The sequence below is a fragment of the Heptranchias perlo genome, chromosome 8 (genome assembly GCF_035084215.1).
Source record: "Heptranchias perlo isolate sHepPer1 chromosome 8, sHepPer1.hap1, whole genome shotgun sequence".
NCBI classification, from domain to species: domain Eukaryota; kingdom Metazoa; phylum Chordata; class Chondrichthyes; order Hexanchiformes; family Hexanchidae; genus Heptranchias; species Heptranchias perlo.
Window position 1 is genome coordinate 74,645,439 of NC_090332.1, and position 24,151 is coordinate 74,669,589.

General features: G+C 42.7%; 1 protein-coding gene across 3 annotated transcripts in view; it reads left to right on the plus strand.

Moving 5' to 3' along the window:
• Positions 1 to 24,151, plus strand: part of adgb (androglobin) — a 225,624-nt gene that overhangs the window by 99,728 nt on the left and 101,745 nt on the right. For 2 of the 3 annotated variants that reach the window (XM_067989325.1, XM_067989324.1), the window contains 4 exons: positions 1,617 to 1,743; positions 5,093 to 5,185; positions 6,903 to 6,998; positions 13,404 to 13,499. In XM_067989325.1, coding sequence (XP_067845426.1) covers positions 1,617 to 1,743; positions 5,093 to 5,185; positions 6,903 to 6,998; positions 13,404 to 13,499 — 412 coding nt within the window. The remainder of the gene's footprint in view (positions 1 to 1,616; positions 1,744 to 5,092; positions 5,186 to 6,902; positions 6,999 to 13,403; positions 13,500 to 24,151) is intronic. The other variant, XM_067989323.1, reaches the window with a different exon arrangement.

The following is a 24,151-nucleotide window of genomic DNA, read 5'->3' on the forward strand; positions in this document are numbered from 1 at the left end:
CTTCCTTATTCCCCATTATAATTTCTTCTGTCTCAGCCTCTAAGGGACCCATGTTTACTTTCGCTACTCTCTTCCTTTTTACATACTCGTAGAAGCTCTTACAATCTGTTTTTATATTTCTTGCTAGTTTACTCTCATTTTATTTTCTCCCTCTTTATCAATTTGTTCGTCATCCTTTGCAGGTTTCTAAAACTCTCCCAATCCTCAGGCTTACTACTCTTCTTGCCAACATTATAAGCCTCTTCTTTTAACCTAATACTATCCTTAACTTCTTAAGTTAGCCACAGATGGATCACTTTTCCCGTGGAGGTTTTATTCCTCAATGGAATCTATATTCATTGAGAATTATGAAATATTTCTTTCGATGTTCGCCATTGCTTATCTACCGTCACATCCTTTAATCTAATTTCCCAATCAACCTTAGCCACTTGCCCCTCATTTCTATGTAATTGGCTTTGTTTAAGTTTAAGACTCGAGTTTCGGCCTTAAGTACGTCACTCTCAAACTCCATGTGAAATTCAATCATATTACGATCACTCTTCCCCAGAGGATCCCTTACTATGAGATTACTAATTAACCCTGTCTCATTACACAATACAAGTTCTAAAATAGCCTTATCCCTGGTTGGTTCTTGCTACAATTATACAGGGCTTTGGTGAGACCACACCTGGAGTACTATGTACAATTTTGATCCCCTTACCTAAGGAAGGATATACTTGCCTTAGAGGCGGTGGAACGACCATTGACTAGATTGATTCCTGGCATAAGAGGGTTGTCCTATGAGGAGAGATTTAATAAAATGGGCCTATATTCTCTGGAGTTTATAAGAATGAGATCTCATTGAAACATATAAAATTCTTAGAGGGCTTGACAGGGTAGATGCTGTGATGCTGTTTCCCCTGGCTGGAGTCTAGAACTAGGGGGCATAGTCTCTGGATAAGGGGTCGGCCATTTACGACTGAGCTGAGGAGGAACGTCTTTACTCAGAAGGTTGTGAATCTTTGGAATTCTCTACCCCAGAGGGCAGTGGATGCTCAGAATTTTTGGATTCTAAGGGAATCAAGGGATATGGGGATCAGGCGGGAATGTGGAGTTGAGGTCAAAGGTCAGCCATGATCTAATTGAATGGCAGAGCAGGCTCAAGGGGCCTTTTGGCCTACTCCTACACCTATTTCTTATGTTCTTATGACCACACTTGGAGTACTATGAACAGTTCTGGTCTCCATATTATAAAAAGGATATAGAGGCACTGGAGAAGGTGCAAAAAAGATTTACCGTGATGACCCCAGAACTGAGAGGTTACACCTTTTCTCTAGAAAAGAGAAGACTGAGGGGTGACCTGATAGAGATTTTCAAGATTATGAAAGGGTTTGATAGGGTAGACATAGAGAAGATATTTCCACTTGCAGAGGAGACCAGAACTAGGGGCCATTAATATAAGATAATTCTATCTAATGACAAAACGATTTTGCTAAAAAAAAATATTCTGGTCTGCTGAGTCAAGATTTCTAAAGCCAACCTCTCTAGATATATGGGATCAATACTCTTTTTTTAAATCACAAAACAGATGTCTAGAATCAACACCATAGTTTTCAAATATCTTTTTTTCCTACCAGAAATGACCAACAGCACTTTGTTAGCAAAGATGCCATCTCCAGCCTGGCAGCTGTCAGCGAACATGACGAGACACTGGATCAAAGTGAGGGTGCTGACCAAAGCCTGGAGCCACCTTCCTCTGCAGAGGTAAAAAAAATCTGTTCTCAAAACTAATTGTTTGGAATCAGAAATATCCTCCAATTAATTTACCCAGTTGTGAATTAAAAGATTTCTAATTATGCCGGTTTCTACAATATTATTTTGAATGAAGACAAAGATGAAGTGAATGAAAATGTATCACATTGCTGTGTCTGGTGAGTGCTGATTTACAGAATCATAGAATCTTACAGCACAGAAGGACACCATTCGACCCATCATGCCTGTGCGGGCTATTTGAAAGAGCTATCCAATTAGGCCCACTCCCCTGCTCTTTCCCCATAGCCTTGCAAATTTTCCATTGTCAAGTATATATCCAATTCCCTTTTGAAAATTACTATCGAATTTGCTTCCACCACCCTTTCAGGTAGTGCATTCCAGATCATAACAGCTCGCTGCGTGAAAAAATGTCTCCTTATCTCCCCCTTCTGGTTCATTTGCCAATTACCTTAAATCAGTGTTTTCTGGTTATCGACCCTTCTGCCAGTGGAACCAGCTTCTTCCTATTTACTCTATCAAAACCTCTCATAATTTTAGATTTAGTGTTCCTTCATGTTGTTGAGATCACCACTGTTACCTCCATTGATTCTCACTTCTGGCAGTGTTCCTAATTGTGGCTGGCAATAGAAACAACAACTTCTAACATGCTCTCAATGGTCTGTTTTGCTGTCATTCGTTGAAAAATCTTCAAGAATTTTGCACAAGTAAACTTCATTTACTTCAACCGAAGGTCCTAAAATTTGTGGTTTATGTTATTAAGTTTTAACCCCAAAAAGTTGAATTATATCATGCTTTGTCACTGTACTGCAAAGGAGGCAGGCACTGACACACAGGTTTTCTCTCTCTCTCCAAGATAAGAATAAAAGAATTGATAGTTTTAATAGAACCTGGAAATCATTTTAACATTAATACTTTGGTTTATAAATCATTGAATAAAAAACAAAGAAACTCAGAAATCCTGTTACAGTATGAGGAAAGAGAGCTTTCAAATTTTACGCTGAGAGAATTGTCCTGATGCATACTGGGAACCCTACACTCTGCATGCTCAAACTGTGGCCTCATTTGTTACAGGTTTAGTTGGGAACTCCCAGCTGCTGACCATGGTCATACCTGTGGGAAAAAAATAATCCCCATTTCTACAATGTTTAAATTTGAGTACACAATGAATAAATTTACATTCAGCCAATCAGGTGGAAGAAGATTAAATTGGCGTTGAACAGATTTGAATATGAGCCAATCAGCTATAAGTGCAATGCAGACATTTACTTAATGCAGGCGTGACACCAGAGTGCAACACAGGAAGTGCAACTGGCAGAAAGTGCATACCATATGTACTGCTGTAATAATAGAAATGCATATAAATGTGTAAAATTAACAGTAAAATGGGAAACAAACTATGATTCAGATTTCAACTTGCTGGTTCATTTGCTTAATTTTTTTTGCAGCAAGCAGGCATGTCATGCTTCTAAGTTGTCGAAACTTTGCCCTGATACCTTCCGCTAATGGTCCAACCAAGGTTCAGAACTTTGCTTGTCTGACGCAATCGTTCCACGACATGGTACTTTGCACGACTAGGCTGCCTTATTCTGATTTTCCTTACACGTGAACGCACAAGACTTTAAACATTAAGATGACTGGCAACTATATTAAAAACAAGGAGCTTAAAGAGGAGATTTTTCTTTCCTAGTCCTTTATTGTCTAATGCGATTGGACTAGTAACCAATAAACCGCTTCATTTAATTAAGGACTACATTTTAATTATGAGGATTGTTAACGAGTAATAAGCAATCACCACCACCTCTCTCGATCCCTCCACTGCCTCTGATTCGTCACGCTGCTTGTCTGACATCCAGTATTGGATGAGCAGAAATTTCCTCCAATTAAATATTGGGAAGACCGAAGCCATTGTCTTCGGTCCCCGCCACAAACTCCATTCCTTAGCCACCAACCACCAACTCCATCCCTCTCCCTGGCCACTGTCTGAGGCTGAACCAGACCGTTCTCAACCTTGGCATCCTGTTTTACCCTGAGCTGAGCTTCCGACCCCATATCCTCTCCATCATCAAGACTGCCTTCTTCCACCTTCGTAACATTGCCCTTCTCCGTCCCTGCCTCAGCTCATCTGCTGCTGAAACACTCATCTATGCCTTTGTTACCTCTGGACACAACTATTCCAATGCTTTCCTGGCGGGCCTCCCTGCACCCTCCATAAACTTGAACTCATCCAAAATTCTGCTGCCCATATCCTAACACACACCAAGTCCTGTTCACCCATCACCCCGTGCTTTCTGATCTACATTGGCTCCCAGTCTGGCAACACCTCGATTTTAAAATTCTCATCCTTGTTTTCAAATCTCTCCATGTCCTTGCCTTTCCCTATCTATGTCATCTCCTCCAACCCTACAATCCTCCGAGACCTCTGCACTCCTCCAATTGTGTCCTCTTTCGCATCCCCGATTTTCATCATTCCACCATTGGTGGCTGTGCCTTCAGCTGCCTAGGCCCTAAGCACTGAAATTACCTCCCTAAACCTCTCCATCTCTCTACCTCTCCCTCTTCCTTAAAACCTACCTCTTTGACCGAGCTTTTGGTCACCTGTCCTAATATCTCCTTAATATGGCTCGGTGTCAAATTTTGTTTGACACCGAGACGTTGTATTATGTTAAAGGCGCTATATAAATGCAATTTGTTGTTGTTGTATAATCAATACTTTGGATGTAAGTCATAACTAATAGGACATATAAGTTTGCAAACATGCACAGTTGTGCCAATTTTTTTGCATTATTTCTGCTGAGAGGATAGGAAATACCAAATACCAATTCTGATGTATCTGTCCTACAGGAGTCTGCACTAACAGACGGGAGAAGCAGAGAGAACAGCTGATCTTATCAGCAGAAGCACATAGAACGATTTTATACTCATTGATTGTATGAAGAAATGGAAGAATTAGTTTGGGTTTAGAATTGGATGGAGCAAGTCCGAGTCATTTTTATTGTAGTTAAATTAGCAGTCTAAGGCTGATGAAGGATAATTCTGTGATTCCTTATTCCCCCGCAGGAAGCTACACTCACTGGAAGCATGAGTCAGAGGTAGAGCTACAATATTTCAGACCTGCTGCCTGTGAGCATGGCTCCCTGCTGGGAGCAAAAATCTATAACCCTATGGAGTTAGAACTCCACTTCTGTGCTCCTGAAGCAACTATATGGCTAAATTGCACACCCCCAGACCATGAAGCTGAAGTTTTTACCATTCTGTTGTCATCATTGAAAGTGAAGGACATAATCACTATATCAAATACTGTGAAATATTTGTTGACAATGGTAATTTTGTACTTTTCTAGAATTCCCAACTGGAAGTGATGAAGTCGGGTGTTCACGTTTCACTGGCGGCCTACCTTAGTAAACAATTCGGGCATAATTTAGAAATTAGGAAAGTATGTTCATAGAATTAAGGATAAATTTAGAACTGAGTTTGTTAATTGTCAATGTTTTTGCCCCAAATGAAGTTTCCAAATACACACCCTAGTGCAGAGCCTCAGCAATCTTAAGATGTATTGGGATTTTCCTTTTTTATTGAATCCCCGTATACAATCACAAATTCCCCTCAATCCGAAAGCAAAATTCCTTTGTGTTCTGTTCCTTTAAGAACTTTGCACCCTGCGCAGTCAGATGGTGTCCCACCAATCAGATGTTTATAAACTCCTTTTGGAACATACCTTCAGTTTATTTTCTCTCATGACCAGTGGGAGATCCTCTCACACCCCCAATCGGAAGAGGTAAAATTGCCATTTATAAGTGTTTCATTTTCTTACATTTTTTTGGGTTCCATTGAAGTTTATTGAGTTTATTTGTAATTTAAATCCACAAGGTTCTTGATCCACTTCCTCCCAGGCAATTTTCACTTTGACTTACCAAGGCTTATCTTAATCGGACTGATCTCAACAAATCAACCCAGGCCACCTGCCAATACTCCTCGCTGTAAACTTGCATTAAGTGTCACGGGTCCTTGCAAGCCAAGAACTACCATTACGCCAGCCTTTGATGTCTTTCAGTGTAACACAACTTTTCAAAACAACCCTGTACTCCCAGATTTACTGGACAGTCAGGAGTAAGGAGGGAACCTTTGCAAGATGCCATGGCCAAGCTACATTCCATATTAATTTGCATGGCCCAATAAAAAGGAATCATGGGATTTCTGGTCGCTACTTAATCTAATTTAGAGTTGCTTACAGTTGGTTCCACCATTGGTTGTTGTCGGTTCAGTTTGGAGTCACCAGAAAATCTCAATCCCAGACTTCCACTTGGACTATCGCATCATCTCCACTGCCTCAGTCACTGCAACTGTAGCCGAAGCAGTTGCCTTGACTCAGGAATAGTGTTAATGCAAGTCAACTCTGACACCAAGCACAAGGCAATAATGGAACCAATATTTTGATATCAACCTTCTTCCTGTAAGCAGGAGAGCAAAGATATCAGTCAAGGAATGCCCACTGGTGGATTCCCTCAAGCCATTGAAAGTATGACTACCTTTTCAAAAATAACTGTTGCCTAGCTTGCCATTAGCCCATGGAGGGCTGTATCACAAGATATTGACCCTGCTGCTCATGCAGCCACCAATCTACCAGGATAGCTTTGGTGTACCTCAAGGGTACACCAAGGGTACCTCTTCTAGCCTCCAATATGACAGTCCTTCCCCAGCCATGATCTAATTATCCCCTGTCCTATAATCACGCCTCACTTCATAACTGTACTTGGTCTTAACTGTCTATGAGCAATGCCAAGGGAGATTGACTCATGACAAGTTAAATTTAATCATGGCAAAACGGCATGCCAGAAATAGCATGACAGAAAAAAATGACAAAAATGGACACGATAGTTATATGAAGTAAATGTTACTTGACAGGAAATGCGCACTTATGCAAGATTATAGATAGGTAGATATAGATTGGTTTGGTCTGAGTTTAGAAAAGGTTGAAGAAAGTCCAAAAAATATGAGGATTCTTGCTCCAGGTGCTTTGGAATGCCTTTCATTTAAGTTAAGTTTGCACAAAGTCAATGTAAGGCAGATATTTTTATCCAAGAGAGTGAAGGCATAAGTCTCTCCATTAAAAATAAAATTTATTGCACAAATGCCATTTTGTACCTTTGCAGGAAGCACAGTCCGAATCCACAAAATCAGCTGGGCAAATTTCAATCACATCCCATGGTCCGAAAAGTCACCGCGGCAGTGCATCAGAACATAAAAAAGTAAGTTTCTAATAGTAGATACTCCAGAATTTTTCAAGAAGGGGATTTGGAATTCATATCATAGATCATAGTAGGTACAGCACAGGAGGAGGCCATTCAGCCCATCGTGCCTGCACTTGCTCTTTGAAAGAGCTATCGATTTAGTCCCATTCCTCTGCTCTTTCCCCATAGCCCTGTAAATTTTTTCCCTTCAGGTATTTATCCAATTCCCTTTTGAAAGTTACAATTGAATCCGCTTCCACCACCCTTTCAGGCAGTGCATTCCAGATCATAACAACTCGCTGCATAAAAAAATGTTTCTTCATGTCGCCTCTGGCTCTTTAACCGATCACCTTAAATCTGTTTCCTCTGGTTACCTACTCTTCTGCCACTGGAAATAATTTCTCCTTATTTACTCTGTCAAAACCATTCATGATTTTGAACACCTCTATCAAATCTCCCTTTAACCTTCTGTTCTAAGGAGAACAACCCCAGCTTCTCCAGTCTCTCCACATAACTGAAGTCCCTCATCCCTGGCACCATTTTGATAAATCACTTCTTTACCCTCCCTAAGGCCTTAACATCCTTCCTGAAGTGTGGTGCCCAGAATTGAACACAATACTCCAGCTGAGGCCTAACCAGTGTTTTATAAAGATTTAGCATAACTTCCTTGCTTTTGTACTCTATGCCTCTATTAATAAATGTAAACAATTTTACAACACCAAGTTATAGTCCAGCAATTTTATTTTAAATTCCTCCTGAGGAAGGAGGAAGCCTCCGAAAGCTTGTGAATTTAAAATAAAATTGCTGGACTATAACTTGGTGTTGTAAAATTGTTTACAATTGTCAACCCCAGTCCATCACCGGCATCTCCACATCATGTCTATTAATAAAGCCCAGGATCCCATATGCTTTTTTAACAGCCTTCTCAACTTGTCCTGGCACCTTCAAAAATTTGTGTGTGTGCACCCCCAGCTCTCTCTGTTCTTGCACCCCCTTTAAATTGTGCCGTTTAGTTTTATTGCCTCTCCTCATTCTTCCTACCAAAATGCATGACTTCACACTTCACTGTATTAAATTTCATCTGCTATGTGTCTGCCCATTTCACCAGTCTGTCTATGTCCTTCTGAAGTCTGTTACTATCTTCCACATTGTTTACTACATTTCCGGGTTTCGTGTCATCTGCAAACTTTGAAATTATGCCCTCTATATCCAAATCCAGGTCATTAATATGTATCAAAAAGAGCTGTTTAAGTTTATTATTTGTCAATATTTTAGGATGACAATTTTTTTTTAAAGCTTGACAGTCTAGTGGTAGGAATCTTCCTTTGGTCAGTCTGTGCATGCCAACTGGAACAATAGCTCTTTGAGAAATTTGTGACCAGGGTATTGAAGTCATCTTGTTGACAAGATCTTATTTTGGAATGCCAGCAGATCTTCTCTGTTGTCTCCCACAGCAAAATAAAAAGACTAGTCACAGTTTATCAGTACTGTGTTTGCTACCAAATAATTTAATTCCTACCTGAAAATTTCTGGCTTGGAAGAAAAGTTTTTTTTCTGCATCTCCCATACTGAAGTCATCAGGCACAAATCAGTTTCTTCACAAATGGTACACTTCAGAATTGTTCATCTAAAACATTTCAATGATGGCCTCCATCCACATCAGTTTTAAGCACTGTGTCAAGTGCTCGTGGGCCTTTACCATAGCAGATTGCCATGACCATGATATTTGTCTCAGCCTCTCAGGTCATATTAGGCAAAACGGGCTCCATAGTCCATCCAATAGAAAATTGATAAGTGGTGCACAACTAGCAGCAACTCGTTCCTTTCCATGCACAGGCGGTTCTGGCAAGCCTGTTGACCTCATTGCTGCACGGGCAGTGCGCAACACAGCTATCCAATCAGTGTCTCTGGGATCCACTCAGCCGGCATTGGAGTCAGCTGGTCGTGCTGTAAACCTAAGAGAGAGCAGCAGCATCCGTGCTCACTCCTGCCATGCTGCTAGTAGTGGAAACTGGCCATTCACCTGCAGGAAAACAAATCTCATGGTACCAATCAGATCAGTGAATTCCTGTGAAATACTTGTCTGTGTCCCAGCACCAGCCCCTTGAAGGCAAGGAGAGAGAACAACCCTTTCCGGTTTGGAATGACAGATATGTACGACGGAGGTACGAGCAACCATTGACAAAGCACAGACTGCCCTTGAATGCCTCCACTACAGATATCCCAGCAGCTATCTCACAGTGAAGGGTGGGCTGCAGTGCTGCAAAGCCATCCACCATGCTCCTTTAAGAATGGGTGGTAGATTCCCCCATTTGCAGCCCATTGATTGACATGGCTCAGGTGCCTGCACATATGACAGATGCTCTGCAAACATCCTTCTTTTAAAAGCCAAACCCATGAGGAGATACTCAGGGCTCTTCAGTTGAGAGGTGGTGTCATCTGACCCTTCGCTCAGCAACATCTTGCACCCTCTGGCTGCTTCTGTTTACTCGCGCTCTCACCCAATGCACTGCCCTCTCGTTCCTCACCAGTGGATGCCTCCAGGCTGGTGCTTGTTTGCAAGAATGAAAAACAGATTGTAAGAGCTTCTACAAGTATGTAAAAAGAAAGAGAGTAGCGAAAGTAAATGTGGGTCCCTTACAGGCTGAGACAGGAGAAATTATAATGGGGAATAAGGAAGTGGCAGAGACGTTAAACAAATATCTTGTATCTGTCTTCACAGTAGAAGATCCAAAAAACATACCAGAAATAGCAGGGTACCAAGGGTCTAATGAGAGTGAGAAACTTAAAGTAACTAATATTAGTAAAGAGAAAATACCGGAGAAATCAATCAGACTAAAAGCCGACAAATCCCGTGGACCTGATGGTCTACATCCTAAGGTTCTATAAGAGGTAGCTGCAGAGATAGTGGATGCATTGATTGTGATCTTCCAAAATTCTATAGATTCTAGAACAGTCCCAGTGGATTGGAAAGTAGTAAATGTAACCCCACTATTCAAGAAAGGGGGGAGAGAGAAAACATGGAACTACAGGCCAATTAACCTGTCACAGTAGTCGGGAAAATGCTGTAATCTATTATTATGGACATGGTAACGAGGCACTTAGAAAATCATAATATGATTAGGCAGAGTCAACATGATTTTATGAGAGTTTTTCAAGGATGTAACTAGCAGAGTAGATAAGGGGGAACCGGTAGATGTAGTGTAATTGGACTTTCAAAAGGCATTCGATAAGGTGCCACACAAAAGATTGTTACACAAGATAAGGGCTCATGGGGTTGGCGGTAATATATTAGCATGGATAGAGGATTGGTTAATGGACAGAAAACAGAGAGTAGGAATAAACGGGTCATTTCAGTTTGGCAGGCTTTTACTTGTGGGGTGCCGCAAGGATCAGTGCTTGGGCCTCAGCTATTTACAATCTATGTTGATGACTTAAATCAGGGGATCGAGTGTAATGTATCCAAGTTTGCTGATGATACAAAGCTAGGTAGGAAAGTAAGCTGTGCGGAGGACACAAAAGTGTCTGCAAAGAGGTATAGACAGGTTAAGTGAGTGGGCAGAAGGTGGCAGATGGAGTATAATGTGGGGAAATGTGAGGTTATTCACTTTGGTAGGAAGAATGGAAAAACAGAATATTTTTTAAATGTTGGTGTTCAGAGAGATTTGGGTGTCCTTGTACAGGAAACACAGAAAGTTAACATGCAGGTACAGCAGGCAATTAAGAAGGCAAATGGTATGTTGGCCTTTATTGCAAGGGGGTTGGAACATAAGAGTAAGGAAGTCTTGTTGCAAATGTGCAGGGCTTTGTTGAGACCACACCTGGAGTACTGTGTACAGTTTTGGTCTCCTTACCTAAGAAATGATATACTTGCCTTAGAGGCAGTGCAATGAAGGTTCACCAGATTGATTCCTGGGATGAGAGGGTTGTCCTAAGAGGAGAGATTGAGTAGAATGGGCCTATACTTTCTGGAGTTTAGAAGAATGAAAGGTGACCTCATTGAAACATATAAGATTCTTTGAGGGCTTGACAGGGTAGATGCTGTGAGGCTGTTTCCCCTGGCTGGAGAGTCTAGAACTAAAGGTCATAGTCTCAGGAGTTCCTTGGTGAAGTCCTCAGCCAACCGTCTTCGGTTGCTTCACCAATGACCTTCCTCCATCATAACATCAGGAATGGGACTCTTTGCTGATAATTCCACAGTATTCAGCTTCATTCACAACTCCTCTGATAATGAAGTGGCTCATGCCAGCCGACAGCAGGACCTAGATAACATTCAGACTTGGGCTGAAAAGTGGCAGGTAACGTTTGCACTACATAAGTGTCAGGTAATGACCATCTTGAACATGAAAAAACCCACCCATCTCTCCTTGACCTTCAACGTCATCACCATCAGCGTGTCTCCCACCATCAAAATCTTGGGAGTCATCATTAACCAGAGGCTTAACTGGACCAGCCATATCAACACAGTGGATACAAGAGCAGGGTAGAGGCTGGATACCCTGTGATGAGTCGTTCACTTCCTGGGACTCCTTAAAGCCTATCTACCATTTACAAGACTGAAGTCAGGTGTGTGATAGTCACCATTCGCCTGGACAGGTACATCTGCAACAGCCTTCAAGAAACTCGACAGCATCCAGAGCAGTTTGCTAGATCAGTGCCTCTGGACTCAATATCTAGCCCCTCCCCTACTCGTGTGCGCTCCTGTAATATGTACAAGTTACAGGATGCACTAGAGCAATTAACCAAGGTTACTTCAACAGCACAACCCTCCTCTGTGACCTCTACCACCAAGAAGGACAAGAGCAGTAATATTGTGGGAACATTTCCTGCCAAATCACACATCATCCTGACTTGGACATATATCGCCATTCCTTCATTATCACTAGGTCAGTATCCTGGAATAACACCATTGTGGGAACACCATCAGCACAAGGACTGTAGCGGTTCAAGGAGAAGGCCCACCATCATCTTCCCAGGACAATTAGGAAGGGCCAATCCATGCGGCTTTGCCAGTGTCATAGCCCAAGAACAAATAATAAAACAAATGTACTTTTTTAAAAACACTGATCTTTGATCTCCAGTTTGGCCCTGCCGTCTTGACTCCATTCCCAACTTCCTTTCACAACCTAATTAGGCCACCACACCCTTAGCGACCTGATTGCATTATTTTTGTTTTCCTGCTCTTTTAATAATATGTTTTTCTCCATTTTTTTTAATTGATCACCTTTTTAAAAAAAAATCCAATCCCAGCCTCCTGGCCCATCCGCACTCTCTCTCAACCCCATTGGGCCTTTGGACCCCTCTGTGCTGCCTGCCCTCCTTAAACACTCAAAGTGTCATCTTAAAAAAAAATCATTTTACTTACATTTTAAATCACTATCTTTAAATAATGAATTTTCACTATTTTCAAAATATTCCCCTTCCCATCCTCCCCTCCCTACTTTCTCCTCTATCCCCTGCTCTCCTCCCCTTCCTTTTTCACCTCCTTCCCCTCTTACCCACCATCCCTATTTCCCCTCTACGTCTCTTCTCTGCCCTCCCTCCCCATCCCCTTCCTCTTGCCTCCTCCTCCTCCATTCCCCCTTCTTCCCTTCACCCCTTTATTCCGCCCCTCCTTCTCATCTCCCTCTGCTGTACCTCCCTCCTCTCCCATCCCTACCCTTAATTTTCCCCGCAGATCTGCTTCAGCCATGGGTACCATACTTGAATCACAGTTTCCAGCAGTGTGGACCTTCCTCTGAACTCCAGCCACATTAATGTTCTCCGGTGACCATCAGTTCTCTCCCTTTCCTCCCTTCCTGAGCCTCTGTCTCTCCAATAGTCTCTTGTGCTTTACCTTCCCCCTTTCCCTTCCATGGGTCTTCAACATTCCCCTACCTTCCCTCCTTCACCCTCTAACCCTGTTCTACCTTCCTCCTCGCCCCAATATGGCACTACCTTACCGCTCTTATCTCTTCTAGCCTCCAGCATCACAGTCTTCCCCTGGCCATCGTCTAATTATCCCTTGTCCTCTAACAATGCTTCATGGCGGGACTTGGTCTTGACTCTGCATGAGCAATGGGAAGGGTGATTGACTTGTGACTAATTTAATCATAGTAGAGAGGCATGACAGAAATAATGTGACAAAAACAGATGTGAAAGTAAAATGTTACATGAAGTAAATGTTACATGACTGGAAATGTACACTTATGTAAGATTATAGATAAGTAGATAGAGATTGGTTTGGTCTGAGTTTAGAAAAGGATGAAGGAAGTCCAAAAAATATGAAGATTATTGTTCTAGATGCATTGAACTGCCTTTCGTTTAAGTTAAATTTGCATAATGTCAATGTAAGGCTGATATTTTTACCCAATAAATTCAAGACATAAGTCTCTCCATCAAACATAGCCTTTATTGAACAGATGCCATTTTGTACCTTTGCAGGAAACACAGTCCGAATCCATAAAATCAGCTGGTCAGATTTCAATCACGTCCCATGGTACTAAAGTTCAGCATGGTAGTACATCAGATCCTAATAAAGTAAGTTTCTATTAGTAGAATCCAGAATTTTTCAAGAAGGGGATTTGGAATTGTAAGTTTTTCTTTGCATTTGTGTAAAGCTATTCTTTTAGCTTGCTACTGTATCTTACCTCATTTGTTGACCATGATTGCATAATTGCACAAGTGAAACTTTTACCTTTCAGGGCACTAGGTAGCTCACAGAGAAAAACATCAACGTAGACTTGATGGACTGAATGGCCTGATTCTGTGCTGGAACAATCTATGATTCAATGACTATTACTTGTTCCTCCCACCACCCTCTCTGTTCCACCACTGCAGGCTAATTCTTCAGCCATCAAGCCACCACTGCATGGAAAACTCTTCAAAACCCTTTTGACTTTTGCTTTCAAAAGCTCCTTTAAAAAAAAACCTCCCATTGGTCTCTCTCCTTGTGCCATCAATTGTTTTACTTCTTGCTCAATCTCATCTCCTCTGTAAAGCACTCTGAGACTCTTAAACACAAGGAGCGGTTCGTAATTGTAAGCCTTTGTTGAATCAGCATAAATGTTATGCCATTAGTGAGCTCCAGGATCTTGAGTGTGATCATGTAGAGACAAGATGACGCATATCAAATGTTAAGGTTTCCATTCCTCGATGATGGGCAATTGTTGTCATGCCCAAAGAAGGACTTTACATGTGAATACCCAAATGATGAACACACCAGTGGCGTGCCCATGGAGAAGGAAGGGCTCCAACAGAAGAGAGGTATAAGCATGAGGGTGGGGGGAGCGCTTAGTCATGATGCAGGCTTGTTGGACCAGTCCAGTCTTTTCCTGCCTGTCAATTTTGTGTGTTTATATGTTAGCAACTAAACATCACAGTCGTGCTCTACATACCTCCTGTGAGCGTTGTCACAAGAGACTCTCACGCTGCAAGCTGTCTTGTGTAGGTCCCACTACCACGTTGAAGGCAGATGTCTGGCATATATTGATGAGAAATCTCTGAGGCTAAGCATGATAGCTGCTGAAAAGCATCGTGTCAGCCATGGCTCGGTGTTAGCAGTCTTACCTGATTCAGAAGGTTGAGAGTTCGAGCCCCACTGATGGAGTGGAAAACCTTTCTTATCACATGGGCCACTGCACTGTGTCCAATGACAACAACAACAATAACAAAAAAACAGCAACTTGCATTTACACAGTGCCTTTAACATAGTAAAACATCCCAAGGCGCTTCACAGGAGCATTATCAAATAAAATTTGACACTGAGCCACAAAAGGAGATATTAAGATAGGTGACCAAAAGCTTGGCCAAAGAAGTAGGTTTCAAGGAGCGTCTTAAAGTAGGAGAGAGAGGTATAGAAGCAGAGAGGTTTGGGGGGGAATTTCAGAGCTTAGGGCCTATGCAACTGAAAGTATGGCCGCCAATGGTGGAGCGATTAAAATCGGTGTTGCGCAAGAGGCAAGAATTTGAGGAGCGCAGAGATCTTAGAGGGTTGTAGGACTAGAGGAGGCTACAGAGATAGGGAGGGGCAAGGCCATGGAGGGATTTGAAAGCAAGGATGAGAATTTTAAAATCGGGGTGTTCCCAGACCGGGAGCCAATGTAGGTCAGCGAGCACAGGGGTGATGGGTGAACGGGACTTGGTGCGAGTTCGGATACGGGCAGCAGAGTTTTGGATGAGCTCAAGTTTATAGAGGGTGGAAGATGGGAGGCCGGCATGGGAGCATTGGAACAGTCGAGTCTGGAGGTAACAAAGGCATGGATGAGGGTTTCAGCTGCAGATGAGCTGAGGCAGGGGTGGAGACAGGCGATGTTATGAAGGTGGAAGTAGGCGGTCTTGGTGATGGAGTGGATATGTGGTCAGAAGTTAATCTCACGGTCAAATAGGACGCCAAGGTTGTGAACGGTCTGGTTCAGCCTCAGACAGTGACCAGGGAGAGGGATGGAGTCGGTAGCTAGGGAACAAAATTTGTGGCAGGGACCAAAGACAATGGCTTTGGTCTCCCCAATATTTAGTTGGAGGAAATTTTTGCTTATCCAGTACTGGACTTTGGACAAACAGTGTGACAAATCAGAGACAGTGGAGGGGTCAAGGGAGGTGGTGGTGGGTGAAGTCTGCGTACATATAGAATCTGACGTGTTTTTGGATGAAGTCGCCGAGGAGCAGCATGTAGATAAGAAATAGGAGGGGGCCAAGGATAGATCCTTGGGGGACTCGAGAGGTAACGATGCGGGTATAAGGCCACATGGATATATCTGGGTGCCATAAATGACCCCATCAAGCAACTCCAGTGCAATCAAGTTGGGGGCAGCTGTGCCTTACGACTGTTTCTATCCGTTGGGAAAAGAACTATAAGTTAAGGCCCAGCTTAACAATGTATCATTACTTGGTTGACATATCTGCGAGCAGCAAATTGGCTGCTAATGCAGATGGTCCCAATGGTAGCCTGGAAGGTGGAAGAGGCACAGCAGTTGAGGGTGGTGGTGAGTGTTTCTACTACGAACATTGCTGTCCCTCTAGTGGAAGTTGTCTGCAAGTGTCTTTGCCGCAGATAGCACAGCTCTGCAATTGCCTCTATGCTGACCCAATAACTACAGAGGCAGTTCCCCTGTTTCACTGGCAGGCTGGTGTGCTAGCGTCTGCAAATACAGTTGGTGCCATTTGGCAAGTGTAGGCAGCCTGCTGCTGGCACCAGCTGATCTTACAGGATGCCTTCTTTCATTGTGTACTGCTTTGAGCACTAAACACTGCACTTGGGGCACTTTGTTCGCACAAGAAACGCCTCTAAGAGATCACTTCTTCATTCAGTTTATCTTAAACATCCCATTTGGAATGAGTAGAAATAATGCTGGGTGGGACTTCCAACTGAAGATCAGGAAATTAGGACTTCAATATAAAAGGGCCATTTTTGAATTGCTGCTCCAGGTGCGGAGCCTCACTGCCGGGGACACATTTGGGGATGCAACAGACATGTAATCAGAAAATTTACCCTAAATTGCTTTATTTCATGCTTTACATGTATAATGAATTTCTGCATGTTTTATGCGAGAGTTCTATGTGTTGGCATAGAAGGCCTGCCTGGAATTCTGAATGGGGATTAAGTGAGATTGCTAATAGTACTATTTCCTGGCCCCCATGCCCAATTTGCAGTGGCAGGAAATTCTCCCCCATTCTTTCAATGAATAAAGAAGTAAACCTGCAGTCAGTAATTTAACCATTATTAACTGGGGCTGGCAAAATTATGACTGCTCTCCAAACACAGTGTGAGCACTAATTTAGCAGAACAGGTTTCAAGAACAAATGGTACACATTTGAATGTCAGCAACATTAAGATTCTGAGAACTTCACCCTTACTTTCACTGATGAGTCACAGCTAAATGGGGCATTGTAGCCTGAGAAAGGTGGAACCGAAAGAATGAACACTCGGGCATCATCAACTAGATCATGTTAGAAACGTTTCTGACTTCTTAAAATGGGAGGGTTCTAAAGTAACGCTTCATAAGTATTAATGTACGAGAGACAAATACGATTCAGCTGAAATTTCTGCAAATTTGTTCTGTCTAGTGAAGGTGAAAAAATTAGCCTGTGGGCTCCTCCAATTTCTTTAATGGCAGGAGGTGTGCTTGTGTTTTTCTTCATTTTTATATATATTTTTCATCATCTAATGTCCTCAACCATTAGAGAGTCTGCCCTGTTGGTACTGGCCAGCATTAGGGCTGCCACCTAATCCAATCCAGTTTTCAGCCCGACAGTCTGATTTCTTCAGCGGACTACTTTTTAAAATGGGAGATGAAACAGGACAGTAGGAGTCCAGTTTTCAGTAACTGTTAACAAAAGAAATCCTCTGCTTATGTCCCAGAATCTCTTTCATTCAGAGTTAAAAACTTGAGTCGATTTGCAGCTCTGCTCGAGCTCTGCCAGTGAATGAAGCACATTTTTCTTCCTAGTGCTATGTCAGCAAAGTACTAAGTAAGTGTAAAACTGCACCCTGATTGCAGTAATATACAGAGCAATATGCAAAATTCATTGCCTGGTACCTACTGTGTTGTATAAGGTGTGAGATTCTTTAAAGTGTTTGGTCTTTCTAGCTGAGTCCAACTTGGAGGCTTCTGAAATTTGAATCCATTTCAATGATGTCCTTGTGCAATCTAATATAAATGCCAGTGACACCGATGTGAATTTCTCAAGTACATTCCAATTTTGCTGTTGAGGTATAACTGGAAAACATCAACACTACAGAAGCTGAAGTTAAGCAGTTAATTTGTGTTGTATGAAAGTTGAATTTTACGTCCTATATCTCCACTGAAAGGATTTTAGAAAGAAGGGATCTGCTCACAATCAGCGAAGTTAAATGTTTTTTGACTGGTTGCGAGAAAGTAAATAGGAAACAATTTTCCTGGTCTGTTCTGCTGGATTCCTGCTGTAACTTTGGTGGGAATTAGGTAGAATGACTTGGAAAAATGCCAAGACCACATACAACACTTAGAATTTTCCACCTGGCCTTGTTGACCTTGCCCTGGTTCTTTTAAATTAATTCTTTCCTTGGAGGCAGGTTAATAAATAAGACCGTTTTATATAATGTATATCCAATGCACAGCTATTGAACTTAAATGTTTATTAATGAGTTTAGCATTAGGTTTTGCTTTGTAGGTTGAATCTGAAACACCCCATGTTCTTCAATCTGCTGCTGCACCTTTTTGATAGTGTTTTTCTTTCAAACGTTTTCTGCTGGATTTCTGGCTCACTCTTTGTCTCTCTCGATGCCTCTTCCTAGTTTTTAGAAATACCTTGAAAGTATAATTCTCTGTGAGACATAAAGATGGAGACATAACTTATGTGTACCCAGAATCCGATACGGCTGGAGAAAATGACGCAGAATAAGAAAAGTGATAAGAGGTTCCACAGGTGACCGTTTCTCTCCAGTGCCTCACCCAAGTGGCTATTATTCACATGTGAGTGTCGGTAGAAGCCCGTCAGCTGATCCAGATCCAGTCTATGTCTGATATGCACACAGCAGGGGTTACTGTCTGGGCAGTTGGCATGTATACTTGAATCTACTAACAGAAAATGGTGAACCTGCATAAGGACCACCCGAATGAAACTTAACACCTAGAATTCCATTTTCTACATGGCAGGAGGTTGGTATAAAATTAACACCAGGTGGAAGATCACCCCTGCATCTGTTTCCCGGCACAGACTGAACTCTGCCCTTTAATAACTTCATCTCAGTTTTTGACAGGCAGTGCAGATTATCGTGGATTGGTAATTAATTATCTTCAAATACACAGAGCAGTGCCATCTGTTCGAATTGCAAGTGAGTAACGATAGCATTTAGATGGTTGGTTAAAAAGGAAGGTCAAAAACAGAGAAGCGAGATTCCTGGGGGGGTGTCAGCCTCAGATGTTTTTAAATTTTTGATCTATGATTGCTTTTGGCATGGGAGAGTAGTGCAGGAAATAGGGTTCTCGGATAGGGATGGTACTGATCTGAGTGAAGGTAGAGCTGTCACGGGGATGTACAGTGAGACCTTTATAAATGGATGTTCCCAAAAAAACGGACACCTGCAAAAAATGGACATTTATTGAGACACCAAAATAACTTACATGGTAAAATATACAAGATTCATTCTGAAACCACAGACACTTGCAAATTCTGAACGACGGACAGCCTTCGATGCACTAAGCCCTTTTACAACTTAAAACACGGGACACAGCCTGTTGCAAAGCCATTGTATCTGGAATTTTCACTGAGTCAGGATAACTAGTGCTACTCTTTGCAGCTTGCTTCCTTTCTGCCACCAAATTCTCGTAAGGTCAGTGTATGCCAGTCAACACGAGGCAGCAGCAGGATTTGTGAAAGAAACAGATTTTGTGGAACGGGGAGCTCTTTACCTAGCATGCATAGTGGCAGAGAACCTGCTCTATCTCTAGGATTGAATGCTTGCATGGCTCTATCACAGTGATAGAGCGGTTTCTCTGCCGCTATGAATGCTGGGTAAAGAACTCCCCATTCTACGGAAACATTTTACAGTACCTGCAATGACCATTTTGAAAATAAGGACACCTGCAAAAAAAAGAGCAGCCAATGCCAGTCCCTAAGATGCCTGTAATTTACAGGTTTCACTGAATTACAATCTGATCTGAGTTAAGATCAGTTTTCCTTTCCTAGTGCCATTTGCTTGTATTGGATAGGAACTGTCAAATAATTGAAAATAAACCAGCAATTTGCCAGTTTGATAATTTGCAAATATGTCAATCTATAATGATTCATTCATTCATCATTAATATGAGTTTCAAGTTTTCCGGGTTATGCCATCTTCCACTCAGTGTCGTTATCCAAACTACACTTGTGGCAGTTACTAATTATTTTTGCATGACTCATTTTATTAATCATTTCTTGACAAGAGATCAGTTACTGTTGCTATTGTGACATCAGGATCACACTAGCTATGTAATTCTTCCTTATTTATACAGCCACCACATAGACAGGATCTACGGATTCAGACGGAGGGGTAGATGTGGGAATGACTGAAAGAGCTCCAAATTGATGTAACATTGTTTGAGGAGGTGTACTTTGTAAAGCAGCGTGCCCAGGCATCAGTAACCCTAATGCACTCCTTCATCCAAAAAAAAAGTCTAATTTACAGTGCTAACTGGGACAGGTTCTGTCATTGGAGCCAAGACCCAGAGACAAGCTGTCGTCCAGCTCATTGAGACTTCATGCCACCATTTTCTTTACTACTCACCCACCTTTTGGCAGTCGGAACCACTCTGTCTAAATTTACGAGAGGCCCCGCCTGGTTAACCGGCACCTGGGATCTGAATCTGGTTTGGAGCCAACTGATGTCAGAACTGTTTGAACCTGTCACTCTGTGTGATCCTGATTTTGATGCTCTTAACCATTGCATGCCACGGACAGGCATACTCAGCCACTGGCAACCTCTTGGATTTATTTGCTGTCGCCAGGCCTATTGTCACTATTGTAGAGAGGTAGTCCGTGCCCCACACTCACAAGAGGCATGGGCCAGAGCATAGGAGCTACAATTATGTTAACCCTGTTTCTGAACCATGCTCCCTACAAGCTGGGAGCGCAGCATTAGCCCTTAAGGGTCTGACTGGCTAAAAGTCTAGCAATTGGAGTTAACTTCTAATCAACCAAAAACAATTTTTTGAAAGTTGCCCCTGCCTCCAGTAGGCATGGTAGGAGCCAGGAGAAGGTAAGCACAGCATTTAAAGTTATTTCTATCAAGAAATGAGATAGAAATGAGATGGAAATGGCAAATTAGGTTAGACTTATTAGAAAAAGATTAAAGTAAAAAAAAGAACAATGGACAGAGTAAACAGAATTAAAATGATTTTATTTTTAATTAAAGCTGTGCTTTTTGTTTTAGTGGTTTAGGGTTGATATTACTGTAATAAAGCTAATGGGGAGCTTTAGGACTATAATAGAAGTGTATGTTTCAGTGCCACAGTGCAGAGAATTTACCAAACTGTCTGACCATGGGAGCAGAATTAGTCTGTGTGTTCAGTATGGTGAAATCATAAATATATTTTTTACAGATGGGCTTATAATTTCACTACAACTAATACGTGGAAGAAATCTCCCCTCCCCTTGGGAGACAGTCATCTCCCTGGACCCACTGGAACTGTTACTCCCCTTATTTTGACACCAAGGTTAATGAACTGCAAATGATGGTTTACCCAATATATTGGGCATGATTTTAACTTGGAGCTGGGAACCCAGCCTGTCCCTAGATATTTGCGTGGGGAACCCGGAAGCCAGATGAGTGCATCGCAATCTGCGATTGCAATTCAATTGAAGGTGAGTATTCGTGCTTCCGGGTTTCCCACGCGCCAAGCAGCCAGATTGACAGGTTGGCTTCCTGTCGGAAGGGAAAGGAGCCGCAAATCAGAGAGGGGGGCGGGAGTGAGAGAGAGATCGTAGGCTCTGGAACAACTCGGAGGTGCGGGGGCGGTAGGTGGGGGGACGGAGACGATATCGGGGGGGGATCCAGCATCGGAATCAGGGGGTCCAGCAAGCATTGGGATCGGGAGGGGGGTTCAGCCAGCATCGGGATCGGCCACGTGCAGCCAGCATCGGGATCGGTGGGGGGAGGGATTCAGCCAGCATCGGGGATCAGGGTGTCCAGCCAGCATCAGGATAGGTGTGGGGGGGGGGTACAGCCAGCATCGGGGATCATGGGGGTCCAGCATCGGGGGGGGGGGGGGGCGGGGGGAGTGGTGTCAGCCAATCGTGGAGTCATGTCATAGGAACATAGAAAATAGGAGCAACAGGCACCATTCGCCCTTCGAGCCTGCTCCGCCATTCAATATGATCGTGGCTGATCCTCTATCTCAATACCATATTCCTGCTCTCTCCCCATACTCCTTGATGCCTATTGTGTCTAGAAATCTATTTAGCTCCTTCTTAAATATATTCAGTGACTTGACCTCCACAGACTTCTGTGCTAGAGAATTCCACAGGTCCACCACCCTCTGAGTGAAGAAATTTCTTCTCATCTCAGTCCTAAATGTCCTACCCAGTATCCTGAGACTGTGACCCCTCGTTCTGGACCCCCAGCCAGGGGAAACATCCTCCCTGCATCTAGTCTGTCTAGCCCTGTCAGAATTTTATATGTTTCAATGAGATCCCCTCTCATTCATCTAAACTCGAGTGAATACAGGCCAAGTCGACCCAATCTCTCCTCATACGACAGTCCTGCCATCCCAGGAATCAGTCTGGTGAACCTTCGCTGCACTTCCTCTATGGCAAGTATATCCTTTCTTAGGTAAGGAGACCAAAACTGCACACACTACTCCAGGTGTGGTCTCACCAAGGCACTGTATAACTGCAGTAAGACATCCTTGCTCCTGTACTCAAATCCTATTGCAATTAAGGCCAACGAACCATTTGCGTTCCTAACTGCTTGCTGCACCTGCATGTTTACTTTCAGTGACTGGTGTACAAAGACACCCAGGTCCCTTTGTACATCAACATTTCCCAATCTATCACCATTTAAATAATACTCTGCCTTTCTGTTTTTCCTTTCGAAGTGAATAACTTCACATTGATCCACATTATTCTGCATCTGCCATGTATTTTTGCCCACTCACTCAAATTGTCTAAATCGCCTTGAAGCCTCTCTGCATCCTCCTCACAACTCATGATCCCACCTAGTTTTGAGTCGCCAGCAAACTTGGAAAAATTACATTTGGTTCCCTCATCCAAATCATTGATATATATTGTGAATAGCTGGGGCCCAAGCACTAATCCCTGCAGTACCCGAATAGTCACAGCCTGCCACCCCAAAAAAGACCCATTTATTCCTACTCTCTGTTTCCTGTCTGTTAACCAATTTTCAATCCATGCCAGTATATTACCACCAATCCCATGTGCTTTAATTTTTCACACTATCCTCTCATATGGGACTTTATCAAAGGCCTTCTGAAAATCCAAATAAACCATAGCTACTGGTTCTCCCTTATCTATTCTACCAGTTACATCCTCAAAAAACTCCAGTAAGTTTGTCAAACATGATTTCCCTTTCATAAATCCATGTTGACCTTGTCTAATCCCGTTGATATTTTCTAAGTGTCCTGTTATCACATCCTTTATAATAGACTCTAGCATTTTCCCTACTACTGATGTTCGGCTAACCGGTCTGTAGCTCCTTGTTTTCTCTCTCCGTCCTTTTTTAAATAGTGGGGTTACATTTGCCTCCCTCCAATCTGCAGGAACTATTCCATAATCACTAGAATTTTGGAGATGACAACCATTGCATCCACTATTTCCAGTACTCTGGGATACAGATTATCATGCCCTAGGGATTTATCAGCTTTCAGTCCCATTAATTTCTCCAGCACTATTTTTTCACTAATACTTATTTCCGTCAGATGATCTTGTTGGGCCTGGACGAAGCTCTCCTGCTCCTCCGGGCCCAGAAGCAGTGCAATAAAGACACTCACCTCATGGATCCGGTCCTTCCCACCTGCTTTCACCTGACGTGAATCGGAAGCGATGGGAAACCCAAACAGGTATGGTTAAATTCATTTTAGTTTTGTAATACACAAAAACTTAAGTACCTCAACTATTTCAATAAGGTACGTTTCCCCTTTAAGTATCGACCCGCCGGTTTTAAGTGGGGACGGGACGACCTGGTATCTGGTGTGCGCACACATCCAGGATGTGGTCCCGCTACAAAAAGTTGTTATTTTAACCTCCCACCTGCCCGCAACCCACCCGTTCTTGTGGGTTAAAATTACCCCCCAATATGGCGAGTGCTGGAGTGGGGCACTACCTAGACCTCCATCTGTTTTTGCCAGCATTTGTATCTCAGCTCAGGAAATCACTGTGTTAGAGGAGCTCCCAGAGCTGTCTGCACACTTTCCAAAACCGTTTCTCTCAAGTAGCTTTCATCGTGCTGGAATTAAAGATGTATTTCACAACAAGTCCTTGCGTTGAATGGAATGGGACGACTACCTGTGATTCTCTTCTCCATGGGTTGACACAATACCTTTTCATTACGGGAAGGTTGAATCTCTTTGAAAGAAGATCAGATCTATGGTGGGCTATCTAACGTTTCTTGACAACTACATTGACTAAACCTGATTAAGATACTTTGTTTTTGAACATGATTAAACTAAAGAATCTGGTCTGGTATTTTAACAAGCTGTCAGATGGTGAGACATTAC